General features: G+C 37.2%; 2 protein-coding genes and 2 long non-coding RNA genes across 4 annotated transcripts in view; 3 read left to right on the top strand and 1 right to left on the bottom strand.

Annotated features, from left to right (window-relative positions):
• Nucleotides 1–23,179, top strand: part of LOC103504827 — a 29,464-nt gene extending 6,285 nt beyond the window's left edge. The window contains exons 3-4 of the mRNA XM_008469127.2: nucleotides 9,819–10,035; nucleotides 22,662–23,179. Of these exons, the coding sequence (XP_008467349.1) occupies nucleotides 9,819–10,035; nucleotides 22,662–22,848 (404 nt within the window). The 3' untranslated portion in view covers nucleotides 22,849–23,179. The remainder of the gene's footprint in view (nucleotides 1–9,818; nucleotides 10,036–22,661) is intronic.
• LOC113465626 lies at nucleotides 12,012–12,724 on the bottom strand. The gene is made up of 2 exons (XR_003390271.1): nucleotides 12,620–12,724; nucleotides 12,012–12,484 (listed from the first exon to the last, which is right to left on the bottom strand). It is a non-coding gene; the product is annotated as an uncharacterized LOC113465626 (long non-coding RNA).
• Nucleotides 12,357–13,112, top strand: LOC108254634. The gene is made up of 2 exons (XR_001809928.2): nucleotides 12,357–12,458; nucleotides 12,594–13,112. It is a non-coding gene; the product is annotated as an uncharacterized LOC108254634 (long non-coding RNA).
• On the top strand, nucleotides 15,020–16,548 carry LOC113465625 (caltractin-like). The gene is made up of 2 exons (XM_026820294.1): nucleotides 15,020–15,305; nucleotides 16,316–16,548. Exons 1-2 carry the CDS (start codon nucleotides 15,077–15,079, stop codon nucleotides 16,459–16,461), a joined length of 375 nt encoding a protein of 124 aa, XP_026676095.1. The 5' UTR covers nucleotides 15,020–15,076; the 3' UTR covers nucleotides 16,462–16,548.
• Nucleotides 23,180–25,315: the final 2,136 nt, after the last annotated feature.

The following is a 25,315-nucleotide window of genomic DNA, read 5'->3' on the forward strand; positions in this document are numbered from 1 at the left end:
CTCGTGTGGATCATCGTGGTGCAAGCCATGAATACGAAACTTGATTTTAAATCATTACATGAAAGTAAAATCAAAAAATCAAATCAAGAATAATAATAAACTGAATATTAAACAAATTAGGCAGGTACATAGGTACTGATATTCTCTAATCACTACGGGCTAAAAAATTCCCGGAGGGACGGACCCTGCTTGTTACAATTTACAGTCTACTAGTTTCTCTAGTGAACAGATTTTTTCAATTTCCATTTTTTTACAAAATCATTTTAACAATAAAACTCTTTTTCCTCTTTCTCCTCTTGTCTCTTTCCCTCCCCTTGTCTCTCCTCTTCTTCTCTTTTCTCTTCTCTATCGTCCGTCCACTCCTGTACCAAATTTAAATCAAAACACGTTCACCAAATTGTCAAACGCACCATTCGAACCATTCGAACCATTGTTATTCGAACCATTTTCATGCTAAAGGTTGTGTGTGACATTTGACATTTTGAGAGCAATCGCTGCTTTTCAGAGGTTTAGCTCTTGTGGAAATCGAAAAAGAGAAGTGCTCTCGCATGTTTGCTTCAATTGCTCCATTTAATGTGTTTTTAGTCCGTCCTTCCTTTATTTTACATTGCTGTGTTCAGTCAATTGGAATAAGAAAGTTGCCACTCCTGTACCAAATTTAAATCAAAACACGTTCACCAAATTGTCAAACGCCTTGAAGGTAAAAAAAAAAACGCTCGAAAGTGAAACACAATTTCAAATTCCATGTAGAAATATTCGAACGAACCATTTTCATGCTAAAGGTTGTGTGTGACATTTGACATTTTGAGAGCAATCGTTGCTTTTCAGAGGTTTAGCTCTTGGAAATCGAAAAAGAGGAGTGCTCTCGCATATATGCTTCAATTGCTCCATTTAATGTGTTTTTAGTCCGTCCTTCCTTTATTACATTGCTGTGTTCAGTCAATTGGAATAAGAAAGTTGTTTATTGGATGAAATATTCTGGGTCACTGAAATGTCACCATCTTTACCGGTGTGGGCCAGGGAGGTACATTATTGCCTGATAGAAAATTTCAGAAGGACATCTTAAAGAAAGCTAAATTTACCATTTCCGTTCCAGTTCATAAAGTGTTCAAAAGTTCTAGAAATATTCTTGCCTGATTGAAAATTTCAGAAGGACATCTAAGACATCTTAAAGAAAGCTAAATTTACCATTTCCGTTCCAGTTCATAAAGTGTTCAAAAGTTCTAGAAATATTCTATTGATTACCGTTTTGAAACTAGAAAGTATGTAGGTACCTACTTACTGAATGAAATACAAAAGTTCCGAAAATAATTTAAATAATCTAATCCTTTGAGTTCTGAAAATACAAAAGTTCTGACAATTAATTTAAATAAACAGTCTATTCCTTATAGAGTTCTGAAAATACAAAAGTTCTGACAGATTATTCTAATCCAAAATCCATAGAGGCATAGAGGTTCTTCAAAAGTTCTGAAAAGTGCCACCATGTCTACGTATAAGATAGAGATACATCTGAAAAATTTCTGGAGAAAATGGGGATGCTTTAAGTTTGCCAAGAAGTGTGATGCATTGAACATTTACCCAAAGGGATTTGTAGAAAATAGAAACAGAAGACAGGATAAAAGGGAGAGAAAGAGTAGAGAGAACATTACCCCAGACAAGTAACTTCCATAAGTAAAGTACCTAAATAATTTGTGCCCTGCCACTCCAGAACTATTTTTAGCTTTTCTAGAATTTCGACCGGAAAAGGCTGACAGGGAAGATGCACCTAGCACCTAGTTTTGACAGTGATTCCCAGATTACCCTACCACTCACTAAGTAGTGATAATCTATTCTTTCCTCTCCTCTCCCTTATCTTGTCTTCCTTCTATCTTTTTCTCAGTTTTATTCCTCCCCATTCTCCTTTATATCATTTTCTTCCTTTTCTCTCAGAGAGAGAGAGAGCGTGAGAGAGAGAGAGCGTGTAAGAGAGAGAGAGAGAGAGAGAGAGAGAGAGAGAGAGAGAGAGAGAGAGAGAGAGAGAGAGAGAGAGGGGGATTTTTACTTACCTTTACCTTCTGGCCTATTTCCTAGTTGGGCATTCATTAGTGGCTGATGAACTGTAAGGCAGCTTATAACACGAGCACACTTTTTAAGGGCACTTGAAGTAACACAAGTAGCACTGATGAGGCAGTGAAATAACGAAAACTTGGAGTGCTTGTCTTTCTACTTCGCTTGAAAAATAAGTTCAAGTAGTTTTGCTTGCTCCAAGATGAGCTTATTAAAAGCAGAAATTGTGCCTTTATCCGTATGTAAGAATATGTACTTAGAGTGTTTGATTGAATTGCATAGGTAATAATAGCTTATTAAGGGCAGAAGTTGTACCTTTATCCGCGTATAAGAATATGTACTTAACGTATTTGATTGAATTACATAGATAATAGAGTTGCCTGTTTCAATTCGTCTGTTTCTTTCCAATAACAGACCATAACACTGTTATTGATGGACCAATCAATTTATACAATCAGAATACTACTGAAGGTTGAGGTGCTTGATAGTATCTCCGACAATAACGTCTAAATCGTCTGTCCATTAGGGTTGATGACGTCTCATCAAGTTTTCTGGCATATTTACAAATGTATTTATGATATTCTGACAGGCGATAAAGTAAGCAGTAGTCTGTCCATTAGGGTTGATGACGTCTCATCAAGTTTTCTGGCATATTTACAAAATGTATTTATGATATTCTGACAGGCGATAAAGTAAGCATACTCCTATTAAACCCTTAAGTAAACAAACATCCTTAAGTATAATGCGCTAACTAAAATCTGATCCATTTTCTACACATATGTTTGCTATAACTCTCAAACTAGTTTGCCTGTCCCTAGCTTTGTCTATGGAGTATTTTCCCATATCTGACTCACTATCTCGCAAAGTTTATGAAATGGTCTGTTGTAAAGTCCAAGTCTAGAGCAAACATTGAAAGTAGCACTTTCCGAACGGTGACGTATGGTACTCAAGTCTTCTATAGCCCCACACTCTAAAATACCTCTACTAATAAACCCCAAACCCCAACCCTTCTATCCAACGTATTAATGTGTTTATGACCGTGGTATGGCAAAATATGACGTTCGTTCAAAGTTGTTAAAAGCCAGCCTAGTTGGCTTGGAAGATAGCGCACCTGTAATACCTAAGTCGCGGGTTCAATTCCGCCCGTGGAAAACTTTATGCTTACCTTGGAACGGCTGACTTTCTCCTATCCTGTCTTCCGACTCTTTCTTCTCTTTTCGATTTCAGAACGATGAGACTTCCGTTATTAGAGTTCCCTTTGTCAAACCTTTTTTTAGGTTTAAAAAAAAAAGTTGGTAAAATGGATGGCCATATTATGAGAGACTATAAAAAACTTTCTCGCTTTGAGTTCATAGGTCGTCGCGACAAATTTCAAGATCAGAGCTCATTTGTGTATGAATATGTGAAAAAAAATACCCCAAAACCCTTTTTTCTGATTTTTTGGCTTTTTGGTTCTCTGGACAAAATTTGCACCACCACTTTCGTGTTCCTGGTAAAAAGACCTTTAATTTGATATATATGTCGACCAGGTTTGGATAAGTCCTTCTATGGGGACAGACAGACAGACACCGAAGCGAATACAATAGTCCGTTCCTTATACCTTTTTATTACTATCGTAATAATAAAGGAAGGACGGGCTAAAAACAGAGAGATAAAACTTAGAGGGAGAGCGTGTCCTTGGGAGTGAGGGAAAAAGGACACAAATAATTGGAAGTACCTATAAAAGATAGGGAGGACAGGGTAGTACTTTGAAATGGATAGCGTTCCATTAGCCCGACCAGTATTGTTTATTGATTTGCTATCTGTGGTTTCAGGGTGTCTGTGTGTTTTATTTTTCCCGAACATCTTACAGGAAAAGGGAATCTTACAGGGAACGACAGGAACGGAACGTGGTAGCTTTATTTAAAGCAAGTTTAAAACTTAATTGTACGAGTAGCCTGTGCTTCTTCCTAGCGTTGGAACATGGCGTGCTCCATATTCCGGTCGGAAAATCGCGTGATCTGCGTGTTTTATGAGAAATGGAGGTTAATGTAACGCGAGCAGTAGTATTTTTCGTTGAATTTATGAGTTCCTACTCTTATTTTTGAAATTTAAAAATAATGTGATGGAAAAATTACAAGTGCCTTTTTGGAATGCACTTTTTCTCTTGTGAGATTATGTTCTTTAACTGTTGAAGGTCCATATCAGAATCAGACTCACTTTTTTTCCCTGAAACATGACATTACATCTAGCTCTTCAGTAATTCTCCCGAGGCTGAATTCACCCCGTAATAAATTACTAATAGATAGATTAGATACTATTGCTATCTGTAGATGACCCGGGCATATCTCATAAATAGATGAGCTCCCTAAAGCAACACTTGACGTCAATTTCAGTATAATACCTCGGGAGCAGGAGCACTAGTAGCAGCTTAAACAAAAGGCATTCAATAGGGGTGCCTATGCGACGACGCTAGGGTTGTATGAATTAGAATTTCTCGCTGCTGAAATATCGTTCACACACTTCAAGAATGCCCTCAACTTCATTGTTACGTCAAAAACTGTTGTCTAAACCTGTCCATTATTACAGATGTGTAAAGAGTGAGTCATGAAATAGAACTACTCTTTTTATTGAACTACTCAATGAGTCAGGTCCTAACTCCCTATGGACTATGGGCATAGTTAGCTAAATGTTATGGGATCTGACTCTAACCGCATGTTATGGGACTCTAACCGAGTAGTTCACTGAAAAGAGAAATTCTTTTTCATAACTCACTCACTCTTTACTTTAACCATCTCTATCCATTATGAACATGTGAACTAAAATATAGGAGAGGCCATTATGAACAACCATAGCATTGGTACGTGGGAAGTACCGAGAGAATATTAATGTGCTGTAGCAAACATGACTGAAGTGAGGCTAACAAATGAGCATGGGTAACAAATGAGTATCTTGTTTTTCCTATCATTCACCCAGGCATGTGGTTGTTTATGAAAACAAATGGATATCCCCTCTTCGTAAAGAGTACATTTCTAGAGCTGAGTGAATGTGGTGTTCCGTATGAGGCTGATTGGTAGGTATAAAAATAAAGCTCGTTCTTGAGTACTGTGGTTAGTTGGGTGGAGGAGCTCACTGTGTGAGAATCCTGCCATTAAGCCCTAAAAAAGAAAAAGAACACTGGTACCTATAGCTTTGGGAAAAATAGAAGATGAGCTTTCGAGGGTGAGTTTCAACCCTTTCAACATCTCCTAGGCTCTCCCCTCTTCGTAAAGAGTACATTTCTAGAGCTGAGTGTATGTGGTGTTCCGTATGAGGCTGATTGGTAGGTATAAAAATAAAGCTCGTTCTTGAGTACTGTGGTTGGTTGGGTGGAGGAGCTCACTGTGTGAGAATCCTGCCATTAAGCCCTAAAAAAAAAAGAACACTGGTACCTATAGCTTTGGGAAAAATAGAAGATGAGCTTTCGAGGGTGAGTTTCAACCCTTTCAACATCTCCTAGGCTCATTTGATTGAATAGTCTTTGTAATCAAATTAATCAGCCAATGTGTCAGCGCAGCATCAAAGGCTATTGTATTATTTCTGCATTAATGCATTAAATACCTCATTTACACACATTTGCTTGTTGCTTAGAGTGTAACAAATAAATAACAAATACCTCATTTATAGCGTCGTCGGCTAAAATTACAAAGTTCTATCATGCCTACAGTTTTGTTAGGGACCTTTATGGGGATACAATTTCTTGAGCTTTATTATCTTGGGGATACAGAAAAGCCTGTGTTACGTATCTGTGGATAAATAGGGAAATCCTAGGTGCATATCCCTTCTGTTAACGGAAGATATAGCTTTCAATTCTGTGATTGAATAGTCTTTGTAATCAAATTAATCAGCCAATATGTCAGCGCAGCATCAAAGGCTATTGTATTATTTTTGCATTAATGCATTAAATACCTCATTTACACACATTTGCTTGTTGCTTAGAGTGTAACAAATACCTCATTTATAGCGTCGTCGGCTAAAATTACAAAGTTCTATACGGAAAAGCCTGTGTTACGTATCTGTGGATAAATAGGGAAATCCTAGGTGCATATCCCTTCTGTTAACGGAAGATATAGCTTTCAATTCTGCATGAAATGAAGTCCATATGAGCTTTATTCTGCTCCACTAACCAACCACTCATCACTCATCAAAATAATTTCCTTTGATGTAACATTTGCAACATCTACTCACTTCAGTAATTTTTCAAAGTCTATTTGGAAAATGAAGTTACCTCATGAAACGTTGGACCGCAAACTTTTTCCATTTTTCTAATTCACTTTCGACCTTCTCTATGAAACTTTGCTAAGTAATTCACTTTGGCGCTTTTGCCTTCATTAGGAACTTTGAACTTCATGCTAGACTTTTCATAGTTTCTATTTTGTGAACTCCACTTTGTTGCGTATTCTCTCCCTCAGTTCCATCATCAAGGAACAAGAATCTCTCCATTGGGCTTAAACTTGTGTCTTCTGCATTTCAGTATCAAAAGAGTAAGAAGCATGTTCGAGTTCTGTCGAACAGTTATCGCATTGCCCCAATCCATTTGGTTCGGTGTGATCTTCCTTTGGAAGCCATTACGAACGTCTGCAAGCTTCTTCAGAAACTGTTGGCCCGCCACTCACAATGAGTTTTATCGCATGCGCTGCGCTCATAGGATTGAGTTCAATCAGAGGTTGACCTGGCTATTAAATATCATCATCAAATCTCAAGTCGTTCCGTCCAAGGGTAGGTACGGAAAATCCTCGTTTCATCTCAATCCCGAGTTGGTAAACCCCAGCATTAATGTTCTTCTTGTGACTTTATTATTTTATGACGCTATTGATGAGATTCGATTTGGAGTTCCACGGTTATGAATCTAATGCCTTAGCAACTGATCTTCTGAGATTATCATTGGAGATAACTTACCGAAGCATTTTGAACAATATCCCGAATTGCTTGCGTGCGAAAGATAACAAAGGTGGTAATTGGTCGGAAAGATTTAGACAATTACTTTGTCAAAAGACTGGGTAAACCTTTGTCTGGATTGGTTTAAACTTAAAGCTTCAAAGTTTTTGTTTCACTTTTCCACATCACGTGTTCCGTAACTTTTTCTTTCATTCGCCGAAGCGAATACAATAGTCCGTTCCTTATACCTTTTTATTACTATCGTAATAATAAAGGAAGGACGGGCTAAAAACAGAGAGATAAAACTTAGAGGGAGAGCGTGTCCTTGGGAGTGAGGGAAAAAGGACACAAATAATTGGAAGTACCTATAAAAGATAGGGAGGACAGGGTAGTACTTTGAAATGGATAGCGTTCCATTAGCCCGACCAGTATTGTTTATTGATTTGCTATCTGTGGTTTCAGGGTGTCTGTGTGTTTTATTTTTCCCGAACATCTTACAGGAAAAGGGAATCTTACAGGGAACGACAGGAACGGAACGTGGTAGCTTTATTTAAAGCAAGTTTAAAACTTAATTGTACGAGTAGCCTGTGCTTCTTCCTAGCGTTGGAACATGGCGTGCTCCATATTCCGGTCGGAAAATCGCGTGATCTGCGTGTTTTATGAGAAATGGAGGTTAATGTAACGCGAGCAGTAGTATTTTTCGTTGAATTTATGAGTTCCTACTCTTATTTTTGAAATTTAAAAATAATGTGATGGAAAAATTACAAGTGCCTTTTTGGAATGCACTTTTTCTCTTGTGAGATTATGTTCTTTAACTGTTGAAGGTCCATATCAGAATCAGACTCACTTTTTTTCCCTGAAACATGACATTACATCTAGCTCTTCAGTAATTCTCCCGAGGCTGAATTCACCCCGTAATAAATTACTAATAGATAGATTAGATACTATTGCTATCTGTAGATGACCCGGGCATATCTCATAAATAGATGAGCTCCCTAAAGCAACACTTGACGTCAATTTCAGTATAATACCTCGGGAGCAGGAGCACTAGTAGCAGCTTAAACAAAAGGCATTCAATAGGGGTGCCTATGCGACGACGCTAGGGTTGTATGAATTAGAATTTCTCGCTGCTGAAATATCGTTCACACACTTCAAGAATGCCCTCAACTTCATTGTTACGTCAAAAACTGTTGTCTAAACCTGTCCATTATTACAGATGTGTAAAGAGTGAGTCATGAAATAGAACTACTCTTTTTATTGAACTACTCAATGAGTCAGGTCCTAACTCCCTATGGACTATGGGCATAGTTAGCTAAATGTTATGGGATCTGACTCTAACCGAGTAGTTCACTGAAAAGAGAAATTCTTTTTCATAACTCACTCACTCTTTACCCATCTCTATCCATTATGAACATGTGAACTAAAATATAGGAGAGGCCATTATGAACAACTATAGCATTGGTACGTGGGAAGTACCGAGAGAATATTAATGTGCTGTAGCAAACATGACTGAAGTGAGGCTAATAAATGAGCATGGGTAACAAATGAGTATCTTGTTTTTCCTATCATTCACCCAGGCATGTGGTTGTTTATGAAAACAAATGGATCTCCCCTCTTCGTAAAGAGTACATTTCTAGAGCTGAGTGTATGTGGTGTTCCGTATGAGGCTGATTGGTAGGTATAAAAATAAAGCTCGTTCTTGAGTACTGTGGTTGGTTGGGTGGAGGAGCTCACTGTGTGAGAATCCTGCCATTAAGCCCTAAAAAAAAAAGAACACTGGTACCTATAGCTTTGGGAAAAATAGAAGATGAGCTTTCGAGGGTGAGTTTCAACCCTTTCAACATCTCCTAGGCTCATTTGATTGAATAGTCTTTGTAATCAAATTAATCAGCCAATGTGTCAGCGCAGCATCAAAGGCTATTGTATTATTTCTGCATTAATGCATTAAATACCTCATTTACACACATTTGCTTGTTGCTTAGAGTGTAACAAATAAATAACAAATACCTCATTTATAGCGTCGTCGGCTAAAATTACAAAGTTCTATACGGAAAAGCCTGTGTTACGTATCTGTGGATAAATAGGGAAATCCTAGGTGCATATCCCTTCTGTTAACGGAAGATATAGCTTTCAATTCTGCATGAAATGAAGTCCATATGAGCTTTATTCTGCTCCACTAACCACTCATCAAAATAATTTCCTTTGATGTAACATTTGCAACATCTACTCACTTCAGTAATTTTTCAAAGTCCATTTGGAAAATGAAGTTACCTCATGAAACGTTGGACCGCAAACTTTTTCCATTTTTCTAATTCACTTTCGACCTTCTCTATGAAACTTTGCTAAGTAATTCACTTTGGCGCTTTTGCCTTCATTAGGAACTTTGAACTTCATGCTAGACTTTTCATAGTTTCTATTTTGTGAACTCCACTTTGTTGCGTATTCTCTCCCTCAGTTCCTTCATCAAGGAACAAGAATCTCTCCATTGGGCTTAAACTTGTGTCTTTTGCATTTCAGTATCAAAAGAGTAAGAGGCATGTTCGAGTTCTGTCGAACAGTTATCGCATTGCCCCAATCCATTTGGTTCGGTGTGATCTTCCTTCGGAAGCCATTACGAACGTCTGCAAGCTTCTTCAGAAACTGTTGGCCCGCCACTCACGATGAGTTTTATCGCATGCGCTGCGCTGATCGCATCAGTCCATCGCATGCGATAGAACTCATCGTGAGTGGGGAATTTCTATCCGATAAGATCGACTGATCGGTCATCTTGTTTTCCGTGTCCTGAAAAAATTAAACAAACAATCGCATGCGATAAAACATAAAACTCAGCGTGAGTGGGCGGTCTTAACACCCTGAATTTTCTTTTCCGCTTTCAGATTTCGACTGGAGGTACTTCTGGCAGTGGACGGACTTCCAGTCCTATTTGGATTTCCTCCTCGCCCTGTCCATATCCCTGTCACTACTAACGTTCCTGTGTATTAACTCTACCGTGTTCGTTGAGTGCCTCGGCTTCATGGCTGTGTTTACCGAAGCCATGCTTGGCGTACCGCAACTACTCAAGAATCTGAGATCTCAATCCACAGAAGGAATGAGGTGAGTAACCTTCCCCACCCGTGTGCCGGCAGTGACTCTTGATCCGCAGATTCCGGAGGTGCTAGGTTCGAATCCTGGCCAGGGCGGAAATTTTCTGACCAAAATTTTTATTGTACCAGAATGTGTCTTATAGTAATTCGAAAGCGGTGTCGAGTTTTTTTTTTTTTTTTTTTTTTTTCCCCTTTTTGTCCCTTCTTGTCTATCCGATAAGTTCGACTGATCGGTCATCTTGTTTTCCGTGTCCGGAAAAATTAAACAATCGCATGCGATAAAACATAAAACTCATCGTGAGTGGCGGTCTTAACACCCTGAATTTTCTTTTCCGCTTTCAGATTTCGACTGGAGGTACTTCTGGCAGTGGACGGACTTCCAGTCCTATTTGGATTTCCTCCTCGCCCTGTCCATATCCCTGTCACTACTAACGTTCCTGTGTATTAACTCTACCGTGTTCGTTGAGTGCCTCGGCTTCATGGCTGTGTTTACCGAAGCCATGCTTGGCGTACCGCAACTTCTCAAGAACCTGAGATCTCAATCCACAGAAGGAATGAGGTGAGTAACCTTCCCCACCCGTGTGCCGGCAATGACTCTTGATCCGGAGGTGCTAGGTTTGCCCCCATTTAGCACAGAATACATATTTTTGTATGTATTCTATGAATGGGGGTACATATCAACAAAAATAGACAGGACATTTTATTTTATTAAAGTTAAAATAGGAAAGTGGAAAAAAGGAAATTGCTTATTTTTTGTATGAATTGAGTGTGTGGACTGGTGCTCATTTTATGTGATTCTCATAAAAGATATGACAAGTCAGCTTATTTTCTCCACTGTAGGGGAAAGAGACACCAATGTTAAAGATCATATCTGTGTAAGTGTGATATAGTTTTATATGTGTAATTAAATTTTTATTTTTTTGTTAATCTTCGAAAATTACTTTGTGAGGTTATTCTGCAATTCTAAATTACATTTTTTATAAGAGTACATCTTGCTATAATCTGAAGTGTTTGTACTAAAAATTACATTATTCACATGATGTTTTATGGATTTGGAAGTAACGAAGAGAATCATATATAACTAAAGGTGTACCTCAATCATTATTATTAAAACTAAATTATGAAAAGATAAGTTACCTTGGGTTTTGAAATTATGCTATGATTTTTACCTCCGAGCTCCGTCCAGTGTTAACTCTTTTACATCTTTTCCATTCAATTTTGATTTCGTGTGATGGTTTTGTTTTCATGCTTTGGACCCCTAATTTATCAGATGTGTCAATGTTGATTTCTAGCTGTCGGACTTCAGCGTGTAACTTCTCCTTGTCTGGAATCAGCTGGGGAAGGTTGGGAATAGAGATGGTTATGTTAGCATAGTGGAAAAAATTGTCCTTAGCTGACAGTCTAAATCTAAATGATGATGATGATGGTGTTGGTTTTTCGTGTCCTTAATTTATATATATAATTGTAAATCTGTCTAAAAGACAGGTATCAACCGAGTTTCCTCCACTTCTCACGGTCCTGCGCATCTTCTTTCATCTAATAATGATGATGATGATTTTTTCGTGTCCTTAATAGGTAATAAATATAAAACTAAGGGCACAAAAAAGCAATAACATCATCATTATTTAGTAAACCCATACTATACCTTTTGTAAATATTTGCGCTCTCGTCTTTCGTTTGCAAATATTTCAAAGGGTAAATTTCTGGTTTTCTCGTGTTGACCCAGCACCTAAAGAGGAAGTATTGTGTCTCTTGTAAGTGTGATATAGTTTTATATGTGTAATTAAATTTTTATTTTTTTGTAAATCTTCGAAAATTACTTTGTGAGGTTATTCTGTAATTCTAAATTACATTTATAAGAGTACATCTTGCTATAATCTGAAGTGTTTGTACTGAAAATTACATTATTCACATGGTGTTTTATGGATTTGGAAGTAACGAAGAGAATCATGTATATCTAAAGGTATACCTAATTATGACAAAAAATGTTACCTATCTGCTTTTTGATTCAAAATATCAATCTCAATCATTATTATTAAAATTAAATTATGAAAAGATAAGTTACCTTGGCTTTTGAAATTATGCTATGATTTTTACCTCCGTCCAGGGTTAACTCTTTTACATCTTTTCCATTCAATTTTGATTTCGTGTGATGGTTTTGTTTTCATGCTTTGGACCCCTAATTTATCAGATGTGTTATTTGTCCATCGCGCATATTCTCGTTAAATAAATAAATACTCTCGTTCTTATGCTTATGTGATGCAGTGACAAATCTGACCAATGCAATGGTCAGATTTGCTTTTGCAAGTGGAATTCATTTTCTTTAATTTTAAAAAAAAAACTTTGGGATCTTGAATTTGTTCTTCTTTGTCAAAACTTTTTCTAGTTTCTTTTTAATAGATGTATTAGGTACACACTTTGTAAAAATCTTAGGTAGCATGTAGACAAAGAGTAGGTACCTACCTAGTATATTTAAAAAATTGTCTTTTCTTCTTTTTCAATCGAGTCACTTTTGATTTCATTAGTGCACTATTTGGTTGCATTTATTTATTTCCAAAAAATGCTTAGGTAGCATGTAGACAAAGAGTAGGTACCTAGTATATTTAAAAAAATTGTCTTTTCTTCTTTTTCAATCGAGTCACTTTTGATTTCATTAGTGCACTATTTGGTTGCATTTATTTATTTCCAAAAAATAAAATTTAATTATATTTCTATAGTAGACGTGTAGATAGGTTTATATATTTTGTCAATTATGATTATTTCTTATTACCTATTCTTTATGTGTATGTGAATGTATTTATTATGTCTTGTTGAAAATATTTTGAGATTATTCTAGTAATTATGTATATTTTATTGCCATTAGGGGCTCATTTAACTTTATAAAAGTAACGTCTCATCTTTTTAAAAGTTAGATAGGTATTAGTAGATGTTATTATATGTTATGTTATCTAGGGAGTAGAGAGGTACAAATTATCAAGTAAAATCGAGTGTATTTTCACTTTTTGTAATTTGTTTGGTCGTATTTTTATCAGGATCCATCCCCGAAATCTTTCCAAATACATACTAATCCACCAATAGTGCTATCCAGATTTAGAGCGCTCGATTTTACTTGGTCTGTAATAAATTGAAAATTTTATCCTTTTTATTCCAGTAACTTAAAATTTCAAAAATCCTGTTGAAAAAAAAAATCATGTCCGTGTAGGAAAACAGCCTGAATCGATACCTCAGAAATATTTTTATCGGTTCAAAAGCTGGTATCTAGTCTTCAGTTGCTAAACGGCCATATTTTATGCTCTCATGAGGTCTGTTTTTCATTCCGACGTGGGTGCGATTCCACTTCCCCTACTTTAGCGTCAACGCTGCGTCTTAAATCCCTGATGCGAGTCTCGAGTAGCTTCAGGTTCCGCCATATTGTAATTGGTTCAAAAGCTGGTATCTAGTCTTCAGTTGCTAAACGGCCATATTTTATGCTCTCTTTGTTTATCGTTTGAATTCAGGCATATTAATAGTATTATAAATAGTTAATGCCCGAAAATGTCTCGAAATCTACCGCATTACCTCAGTGGTATTGTGTAAATGTATGGACGTATCTACCAATCTAGGTATGTGAAGAAGATCCCTACTCCATGATCCCTATATCCATACATCCAATTCAAAGGAAACTGGCTCCTTAGTCTTTTCCTCGGATAAAGACGCTTTAACATTTTCTAATAAGGTCGTTAGCGCCGGATCCTTGGTCCTTTTGAATTCATCTGTAGATTCTAAATTGAAGAAACCTCGCCCTTTACCTTACTATACTCTATTTATTTCATTTTAACTAGCTAGGTTCAATAATATTCTTGAAAAAAAAAAATGTTGGAAAAAATATATTTAAACAAATAAATAAATAAAACGTCGATAAATAATTAAATAAAATCATTTTCATAAAACCAAATTTTTGTTTGTCACTTTTTACCGATAGTTAAGATTGTCCGCCAGCAAAAATGGTTGAAATTGAAGCATGTACTTTAAGCAAACCCTTTTACTGGATTTAATCATAACTTCGAATTTGAAAACTCTATCCGGCAAAATCTACGTACCTATGGGTATTTATGTAGATGAACAGCCAGTTGCATAATTATGGCGTTGTGAATCCGAATCCAGTTTTCAGTTTATCTTCAATTGAAAATTTTTAATTATTCTCAAGCTTTGGATTTTTTTGAGACAGCTCAAATATGAGTGATCAAGAATTGAAAACCGAGCTGAAAAAAGCTTTCGATCTGTTTGATAAAGATGGGGATGGTATTTTACATATGGATGACTTCACAAGACTCATTTACTTCCTAGGTATGACTGGAAATAAACATCCTAATGATGGGTACCAGTTGATTCCAGATAGTAGATTCTTTGGCAGACGGACGGTGGTAAATTTATAGTACAGAAAACTCCAGTGCTTTTTAATTTCGGCTCTAATATAGCTCTAAACTCTAAAAGATTCATGCTGGGGTTTACCAACTCAGGATTGAAATGAAACGAGGATTTCCCTATACTTAATACCCAGGTCAACCTCGGACTTAACTCAATCCCGAGACAATCCACAGTGGTAAAACTGGAACCAAGTATAATTTCACGGACTAGTACAAACAAGGCATATTCTGTCGTAACTACATATTTCTATATTTTTACATATTTAAATTTTCTACATATTTCCATCAACTCTAACCTAGATGCTATTCTTTTGTTCTCATGGATCCCTTTTCATAGATTTGGACCGAGAAAGTCTGAAAGTTGATGAATTTGTGGAAGACGAGGACGGGATTTCTCGAGAAACGTTCATTCGCATATGCTGGGGTTTACCAACTCAGGATTGAAATGAAACGAGTATTTCCCTGTACTTAATACCCAGGTCAACCTCGGATTTAACTCAATCCCGAGACAATCCACAGTGGTAAAACTGGAACCAAGTATAATTTCACGGACTAGAACAAACATGACATATTCTGTCGTAACTACATATTTCTATATTTTTACATATTTAACTTTTCTACATATTTCCATCAACTCTAACCTAGATGCTATTCTTTTGTTCTCATGGATCTCTTTTCATAGATTTGGACCGAGAAAGTCTGAAAGTTGATGAATTTGTGGAAGACGAGGACGGGATTTCTCGAGAAACGTTCATTCGCATGCTGATGGCCAAGTTGACTACCACCGCCCACAATATCACCTTCAAGGAAATCGTGTCTGCATTCAAACTGCTCGATTTGGATCAAACGGGCATGATTACGAATAGGAGCTTGGGTAAGAGAACGTGTCTTGAACTCGGTGGACGTGGAGGCCGGCGGCCGCGGGTTCGAATCCCTGGATTGGAATCGGTGCTACCATTCTAACAGCGATTTACTGTTCTTTTTTTTTCCCAAGTATAGGGCAGTCTTCTTTTTCTTCCTAGCATTTTCCCAACTAAATACATATATACGGTCGGCGTTTCTTGTCAGCGCAATTTATAATAAATTGTAATCCTGTGTACTGCTCAAATAGTAAAGATTCGTTTTACGCCAGCAGAAGGCTTTATTGTAATCGATTTCTCAAATAATTGGATTGGAGCGCCGGGATGGCAGCATGACGTGTGTTGTATGCGTAATTGCGTACGATATTATTTTTCAAAGTTAATTTCTCAAGTATGTATTATAGGGATTAAATTCTATACTTTAGTTGGGATTGAACCCTGTCTCGTAAGAAAATTGAAGAGAGTACGCGCCTTCCTGAACGGACCAGGTACTTATTTTCTGACTTGTGTGTGTTCTTGTTTTTGAATCAGCCAAATTGATACGGAGCCAGCGGCCGCGGGTTCGAATCCCTGGATTGGAATCGGTGCTACCATTCTAACAACGTATTATTGTTCTTTTTTTTTCCTAAGTATAGGGCAGTCTTCCTTTTCTTCCTAGCATTTTCCCTACTAAATATATACGGTCGGCGTTTCTTGTCAGCGCAATTTATAATAAATTGTAATCCTGTGTACTGCTCAAATAGTACTAAAGTTTCGTTTTACACCAGCAGAAGGCTTTTGTAGTCGATATCTCAAATAATTGGATTGGAGCGCCGGGATGGCAGCATGACGTGTGTTGTGTGCGTAATTGCGTACGATATTATTTTTCAAAGTTAATTTCTCAAGTAGGTATTATAGGGATTAAATTCTATACCTTAGTTGGGATTGAACCCTGCCTCGTAAGGAAATTAAAGAGAGTACGCGCCTTCCTGAACGGACCAGGTACTTATTTTCTGACTTGTGTGTGTTCTTGTTTTTGAATCAGCCAAATTGATACGGAAAATCGACGAACCAATCACGGACGAGGAAATAACCGCCATTATCAAACAGTTTGACATTCATGGCAAGGGTGAGATCAACTATGAGGATTTGCATGATCGTATGAGACTACATATGGAGAAGAAGGAGTGAGAAGACAATGTCAGTTGGTGTTACGTGCTAAGGAGGTATATTTTCAGAAAACAGCAAACTTAATCATTGTTATTTTGGGTTTCTAATCTTTCTATATCTATTCATTTGATTTCCTCCATTAGGAGAGCATGAATGTGAGCATAACAGGACAATGTGTTAAGTCTAAATAAAGCACTACTTATACTTATTAATCCTCGAATATTTTTTACAATAGGTTTATATTGGGAGGGGGGGGGGAATTGAAAAAATAAAATAAGTGCACAATTATTCTTAATGTGATGAAATTTTCTGTCAGCAGCAGCAAAAAACTAGCTTTTTTTCAATGTGAAAATGGAAATGACGAAAAATCTAGCTTTCTTCAGTGTGCAAATCTAGCTTATTTCAAGGCCTGGGTTCAGGAGGGATCTGCCGCGCCAAATTGGTAAGGATAACATTCCGGTCTGTTTCATTGCTAGGTGGGCGTCTGGCTCCCGACACAAGACGATCTCGTAATCCGAGACATCTTGTCTCGACGTCGAGAACTTGGGTCTTGGTCTGCAACTCCAGCTGAATGATGGTCAGCTGATCGTCGAGAGAATTCACGGCAGACCTAGAGCAGATAGAGATACCCCATTAATGCCATTATACTCGTACAATATAAAGGGTCGTATTAGGTGTGTTTTTGCTTGGGAACTGTATCTGTTATGTCTGATTGTCCCGAAATCGAAGAAATGAGGACATGATAGGAGAAACCAGCCGTTCTGATATAGACCCTCATTTGTAAAATTTTAGCTATTCTTAACTCCTCATGCATCAAGGATCCCAAAAATCACATTAGAAACATTTTGTATGTCTGTCTGTTACGCTAGAAGACCTTTTATTGCCCTCTTTTCGAGAGAAAACGGCTGACACAATTTGGATTAAAAAAATTGTGGTTGTTAAGAAGAGTATTGACAGTAAGATCGGCTACTTAAATCTGTCACATTCCATTCTGCTTCAAAATGGCGGCTCTTCAAAGTCATGCCTCTTACGCCGCGCTAATCCCGTACAAACGACGGGTCAACTACTAGTATTAACTATCATCATCATCTGTTTCAATCCTAAGATTGGTGTATAGCTCTCCATTTTACTCTATCAGATATCTTCCTATTTATGTCTCCATATGTTTCAGACCCGGAGTATTTCACAATGTGGTCGATGTATCTCTTGGTCTTCCTCTTCCTTAGGAACCCTGCCTCTTTCCTTCAATGACTGCAACCATAAACTCATTAAATTATGCTTGTAGAGATGTCCTATCCATTAACTATATTAATCATATCTTACCTTGCGGCGGCCAGCTTATCCGTCATCTGTCTGAGCAAGTTCCTCAGGCTGAGCACCTCCCCTGTCAATCCCTCATAGGGTTCATCGCGCACGAGCTCAAGGCCCGGCCTGTAGAGCCTAGCCTCGGCTCGGGTCTCGGCTAGCTTGAGCTTTCTATCTAGGTCCTCAATGTTGACTTTATGTCTCCATATGTTTCAGACCCGGAGTATTTCACAATGTGGTCGATGTATCTTTTGGTCTTCCTCTTCCTTAGGAACCCTGCCTCTTTCCTTCAATGACTGCAACCATAAACTCAATAAATTATGCTTGTAGAGATGTCCTATCCATTAACTATATTAATCATATCTTACCTTGCAGCGGCCAGCTTATCCGTCATCTGCCTGAGCAAGTTCCTCAGGCTGAGCACCTCCCCTGTCAATCCCTCATAGGGTTCATCACGCACGAGCTCAAGGCCCGGCCTGTAGAGCCTAGCCTCGGCTCGGGTCTCGGCTAGCTTGAGCTTTCTATCTAGGTCCTCAATGTTGATCATTGCTAGGTGGGCGTCTGGCTCCCGACACGAGACGATCTCGTAATCCGAGACATCTTGTCTCGACGTCGAGAACTTGGGTCTTGGTCTGCAACTCCAGCTGAATGATGGTCAGCTGATCGTCGAGAGAATTCACGGCAGACCTAGAGCAGATAGAGATACCCCATCAATGCCATTATACTCGTGCAATATAAAGGGTCGTATGAGGTGTGTTTTTGCTTGGGAACTGTATCTGTTAAGTCTGATTGTCCCGAAATCAAAGAAATGAGGACATGATAGGAGAAACCAGCCGTTCTGATATAGACCCTCATCTGTAAAATTTTAGTTATTCTTACTCCTCATGCATCAAGGATCCCAAAAATCACATTAGAAACATTTTGTATGTCTGTCTGTTACGCTAGTAGACCTTTTATTGCCCTCTTTTCGAGAGAAAACGGCTGACACAATTTGGATTTAAAAAAATTGTGGTTGTTAAGAAGAGTATTGACAGTAAGATCGGCTACTTAAATTTGTCACATTCCATTCTGCTTCAAAATGGCGGCTCTTCAAAGTCATGCCTCTTACGCCGCGCTAATCCCGTACAAACGACGGGTCAACTTATACCAGATATGGAGGAGACAGACACAGATTCAGTCTTCATTTTAAATTCAGAATGCAAAATGAAATCAGTCTCTCATCCTTTTGAATACATGGTGTTTAGAGATGTATTCATTCCGGGATTTGCCAAACACTTGAAGAAAGACATTTTAGAACTTGAGTTTGAACCAACATGTTCAGATTTATTCTCATTTCTACAGACTCGGAATCTTATCAACCTCAATGTATCCCCTACAATCAATTTATTTATTGAAGCCTTACTTGGTAACATTGCTAACATGTTATCAGATCATTATAACATTAATAAAAGTTGACCACTGTCATACTCTTCCTTCAAATATACGAGTCACTTTTCCAAAGTTCCTCTAAGGATTCAAGAAAATACTGAAAATCACCTACCCACATACCAAATTGACCACAGTCCATCTTGATATCTCAACTGATAGAAGGAGCTGGAGCTAATCAAGAAAACTAGACCTGCTTTATCCCAAATGTGAGTTAATTACCTTTTACTGTTCACTAGAAACCCCCTTCAGACTACAGAAGAACTTATCCTGAAAGCTGGACTGTGTAGTCAAGCAATGGAATATTCTGTAGGTAATTACAGGTATTTAGGTACAGTTAACAATAAGAAAATTTAGTGGACCTTTTAATAGTGGGTTTTGGTATATTTTCGTTCTCACTAAGGGAAAGAAGAGACACGGAATCAGATAGGTATCAATTTCTTTATGAAAATAAAGAGTAGTCCTCCCTAAATTCTTCATTTACGAGGGTAGGCGTAGGAGTTTCGTTTGATCGATAGGTAGGCACGTCTCACGCATGTTGTAGGTAGGTACATATTGTACTTATACTTTTCCGATATTACTTTAAAATGCCTGTGGATGCAAGTATTTTAAAATTAAGGATTTATTTATTCATTTAGGTTTTTTTTTTTTTTTAGGTATTACCTATAATCTGAAAATTAATGGTTTGATTTATCCATGAACTTCCTCCTATTTTTTATGAGGACAAGACGGTATAATCGCGGGAAAATAGGTAGATATCGAGTTGAATTTGAACTTCTGCAGCAAGGAAGTGTTCACACGATCTGTTGACGAAAGTGTGTGAAAGTATTTTGAACGTTTTAGCGAGAGAAAGTTTTTTGAATGTTCCATTGACGTCACTGAAAAAATTCACGAGGAAAATAACCGCCAACCGCCAAGATTCAAAATCAAAGAAAAATCACCAAAAGTTGCAAGACCGTCGAAATTTGGCCTAAAGCTTCTTGATTTTAATAAAAGGACCTGACAGACGGACTTGATCAGGTCTACTTGATAGTGAGTGGCTGGCCTAAAGCCTAAGACCAAGAGTTTCCGTTCCCCATCCGGACAGGCGGCATTGTTGTAAAATAATGTGGCTGTTGAAGTACCTACATAAGTAGTATGTTTACCTACCTACGAAAAGCGATTCCGAGATACCTATATAAGTACCTACTTACATTTTTTTTAAATTATTATTATTATTATTTTTTATTTTTTTTTTTTTAGCCAACAGCTGACCAATCTGACTAGATTTGATAAAGTAAAAAAAAATAAAAAAGGCGGGATTATTGCCTTAGGCAATCTCTGCCATCCAACCCAACCATGTACCACACAAACCACACAGTAGTATTGAGAGTACTTATTCCTTGAAGGAGAAGAAAGAACCAATATGCCAGCCTTGGTAGCTTGGTGGGTTGTTAGGTCGCGGGTTCGATTCCCACACCGGGCAGATTTTATCCTACATAGATACCTAAGGTTCGTTCTCGGAACGGCTGGCTTTCTAATATCCCGCTTTCCTTCTAAAGCAAATTTAATGCTGCAAAAGACGTACAAGGTGATATAAAGGTCGTGACATAAAAATTGGAATATATGTATGTATGTACCTTATTTATCCTGCCAGAATGAGACTGAAGACCTTTAATCCCTATGAAGGAATAGACCCCGTCATGCCTATAAAAGATTAGTAACAGTGAAGAAAGTAAAAAGTCATTTTCCCCTTTATAATGTTCCACTTGTGTTCTTTTCCTTTTAGCCAGAAATGATGAGGTACAAGTGGGCGAAACAAACATGTCTTCAAATAAAACCAACCCTACCAAGCCAAGTGAAGAGTATTAGTAATTATTTACCCTCAATTCAAGGTACAAGTATCCTACGTATCTATAAAAGATTAGTAACAGTGAAGAAAGTAAAAAGTCATTTTCCCATTTATAATGTTCCACTTGTGTTCTTTTCCTTTTAGCAAGAAATGATGAGGTACAAGTGGGCGAAACATGTCTGTCTTCAAATAAAACCAACCCTACCAAGCCAAGTGAAGAGTATTAGTAATTATTTACCCTCAATTCAAGGTACAAGTATCCTACGTAATGATAATAGCAAGTGATTTCCTAAGAACTTGCACCCTACATGTTCTTATTGAAGAGTTAGAGAACAAGACATTATGGAAGATGCAAGGACCCCCATACAAAAAGAAATATGGTACATAGCTTGGGTAGAGGATCATGTAGATAACGACTACACTGTTCACCCAAATCCATCGTATCATCATCATTCACATCCAGAATACTCCACAGTTTGCACTGGGTCTCGTCATATTCATATTTGGGAACAAATGATGATAGACATAATAAATTATCACATGGGATATAGGCAATGACGTGTGATAATGATAAGGTTTTGTTCCATGGCTTGAATAAAACTGTCCCCCTCAGTCTCTCTATCTGTGCCAATCCCTTGAACACCTGACAAACAACTTCTATTGTTCTCAGGCCATCTCGCTCTCACAGTCTCACACTTTTATCTCTTTCTCTCTTGTGCACTCTTTGTCCCGTGTTTTTTTTTTTTTTTTTTTTTTTTTTTTTTTTTTTTTTTGTCCATTGTTCCATGGCTTGACTAAAATTGTCCCCCTCAGTCTCTCTATCTGTGCCAATCCCTTGAACACCTGACAAACAACTTCTATTGTTCTCAGGCCATCTCGTTCTCACAGTCTCACACTTTTATCTCTTTCTCTCTTGTGCACTCTTTGTCCCGTGTTTTTTTTCCTGTCAATACTTCGTCATAGATTTATTTTTGTCCAGCTCAACAGAAATATTTGCAGCATTTCAGACTTCAAGAAAGTCAGCATTGTGTGCTCATTAAAAAATGCAGAAGAACGGTGTACTGATAAAGGAAAGGAAATAGGTAGAAAGCTTTCAAAAGCCTATTAAATAAAATTGCTGACGAGAGACAATGGTGAGGGTGAGGATTTTTTTCCTTTTCAAAGATAAGAACAGTTGGGAAAACAGAAATTAATAATAAAATAGAGAAAAGATAACAAGACGAGAGAAAAAAAAGTAAAGAAAAAGCTATTAATAATACGAAGAGCTCAGAATACAAATTCAATTTTCAGTATACGTAGTCGACGAACAACTGCTTCTAATAAGAAAGAGCAAGGGAGTGGGTAGTGACAAGACAGAGAAGAAAGGAAAGAGAAAAGTCAAAATACGCATGAGATAAATGAAATAAAGGAGACACAAATACAGAAAACCATGGATTTGGGTGAACAGTGTAGTCGTTATCTACATGATCCTCTACCCAAGCTATGTACCTATTTAGATCCACTTATGGTTTACTGTAAAGTTTTAATTTCAACTTTTTCAGTCCAATTCAATTCTCATGTGTGTTGTCTTGTGTTTGATTCCAGTATTCTTATGTATGTTTGTTTTGTGTTTTGTTCCAGTATTCTTATGTATGTTTGTTTGTTTTGTGTTTTCTTCCAGTATTCTCATGGTGCTCATGTGGACGGCAGGTGATGCGTTCAAGACGGTGTATTTCGTGGTGAGGGAGGCACCACTACAGTTCTGGATTTGTGGCACCCTGCAAGTCCTCATCGACATTACCATCCTGGGTCAGGTCTACTGGTATCGCAATAATACCACCCCTTACCGGAACGACAGGGTGGACTGAACTCAAAGCTTTACCATCGGCAATTACTCGTTCCTTGATTCCGACAAAGCTTTTGCTCCTTTATAGCTCGTTTCCTTTTGAGCCAAAGTTTACTGTTTTATTTACATATTTTTTTTTTATGTTTTTGTTTGAAATAATATTTTTGTATCTGATTGAATTTGAAATGTTACTATTTTGTGAATATGAAAATATCCATGCTTAGGCCCGATTTCCAGTTGGTTATACATATTGACAAATGGATGTGATATTTGTGATCTTTCATGTTACGAAAGTTATAGATTGTAGGGCCAATGTGTAAAATCGACGGCAATTCGGCGTCACTTCATGGTCAATAAAATCAAATTAATGATTCTCCTACGTTGAACAATTTTCCTAGTCAGGATTATCAGGCATACTAAGGCGAGTGTGGAACTGGGAAGGTAGAGGTAGGTACCTAGTTATACTTGTCTATGCCAATCCATGAAGAGCATGGATGATGGAAATTAGTACCCTACACGCCTTACACTTGAATTTAGACCACGCTACGCCACTGGTTGTGCCTGTCCATTATTACAGATGTGTAAAGTGTGAGTCATGAAATAGAACTACTCTTTTTATTGAACTACTCAATGAGTCAGGTCCTAACTCCCTATGGACTATGGGCATAGTTAGCTAAATGTTATGGGATCTGACTCTAACCGAGTAGTTCACTGAAAAGAGAAATTCTTTTTCATAACTCACTCACTCTTTACCCATCTCTATCCATTATGAACATGTGAACTAAAATATAGGAGAGGCCATTATGAACAACTATAGCATTGGTACGTGGGAAGTACCGAGAGAATATTAATGTGCTGTAGCAAACATGACTGAAGTGAGGCTAATAAATGAGCATGGGTATCCGATTTCCCGTTGGTTATACATATTGACAAATGGATGTGATATTTGTGATCTTTCATGTTACGAGAGTTATAGATTGTAGGGCCAATGTGTAAAATCGACGGCAATTCGGCGTCACTTCATGGTCAATAAAATCAAATTAATGATTCTCCTACCTTGTTTTTCAAAGATATTGGTATTGGTAATCTGATAATGTTGACTACTCGTATTGTAAGTTTTTTGGTACGACAATCAAATTCCTCAAACGAAGATACACTTGAACCTTAGTAGGTTCTTTACATAGATATTTTCAAAAGAAAGCAATAACATTTTTCCTTTTCTTCCGTTAATTAAAATTATTTCACTTTTATGAATTCCATATTTTAATCTTTGGCATCTCTAATCTGTGTATTTTTACCGGAAATGTTTCATAAAAATATCTTTTAAAAGAAATGCTTTTTAAATGCACAATTTTTTATATTCCCTTTCTCTATCTTGGTCCCATCCCTCGAAATAATTTTCAATCTAAATGGTCAAAAATTTATCCCTTTTTTGCAAGTACCCCAAGTAAAATTTCCCTGGGTACATATTTTTTCTTCTTAATTTTTAGCGTGATTTATTTATTATTATTATTATTATTTTTTTTTCCTTATTGACTCCGCCATGTCAAGTTGAGAAAATATTCTTATGTTATTAGTATCGATTTATTATTTATTGATCAGATGGTGCATCAATGTTATTTGAATAATGTAAAGATTTATAAATAAAAACAAAAAATATATAGGTATGCAATAAAATGATATGTCAGTACATAAGTAAGATACATTTTAGAATGAGAAATCGAGTGTCATTTTTATGCTATTGCTAGTTATAGGTATTATGCTAGGGTCACTTGAATTTGTTCAATATTCCTTACCTCTACCTCCCTCTGCATCGAATAGACACCCCTGATGTAAAATATACAAAGCAAAAGGAAGCCATAGTGAATATGTTGTGTTCTAAACTTTAACTTTGCCTGTAATAGACTTCATAAAGCTTGCATACATTATGGACACTGATATTATTTTTCTATACATCGTCGTCACAGAAGCGAAAAGGTGTAAGTGCAAAATCTGCATTTTACAGGGAGAGCCAAATGATTTTCATTGTCATGATGGAAGACTCAGTAACTTTGTGAAGTTCCATAACAATAGATGTAAAAGAAATAACTTATACATAGCGACGATCTATTAGTTAATTTTCATTGTTTTCAAATCTATTTTTTGTTATGTATGTATTGAGTAAAAGTTCATGTATTATATCAAAATAGCTTCTGGGACGACGATCTATTAGTTTATTTTATTCATTTAGTTGGCCTGTTCTCTCCAGACACTTAGGATTATGTACTTTTTGCGGAACTTTCTCCTTACCTTTTCCTTTCCAACTTAATTTCAACATTTTCTTTTCCCTTCATTCTTCACCTTTTGTTCCCTTTTTACTTTCCTTATCCTATAGGAAGGAAAGTAACGTTATCGGGTCAAATTTTCGATGGTCAGTTTTTAGTGCCAAAACAGGTTTTGAGGTCCCTAGAGCCTAAATCCAAAGTTTCAGCCATTGGTCAACTTTGCCT

Source organism: Diaphorina citri, unplaced genomic scaffold, assembly GCF_000475195.1.
Source record: "Diaphorina citri unplaced genomic scaffold, Diaci psyllid genome assembly version 1.1 scaffold135, whole genome shotgun sequence".
Lineage (NCBI taxonomy): Eukaryota > Metazoa > Arthropoda > Insecta > Hemiptera > Psyllidae > Diaphorina > Diaphorina citri.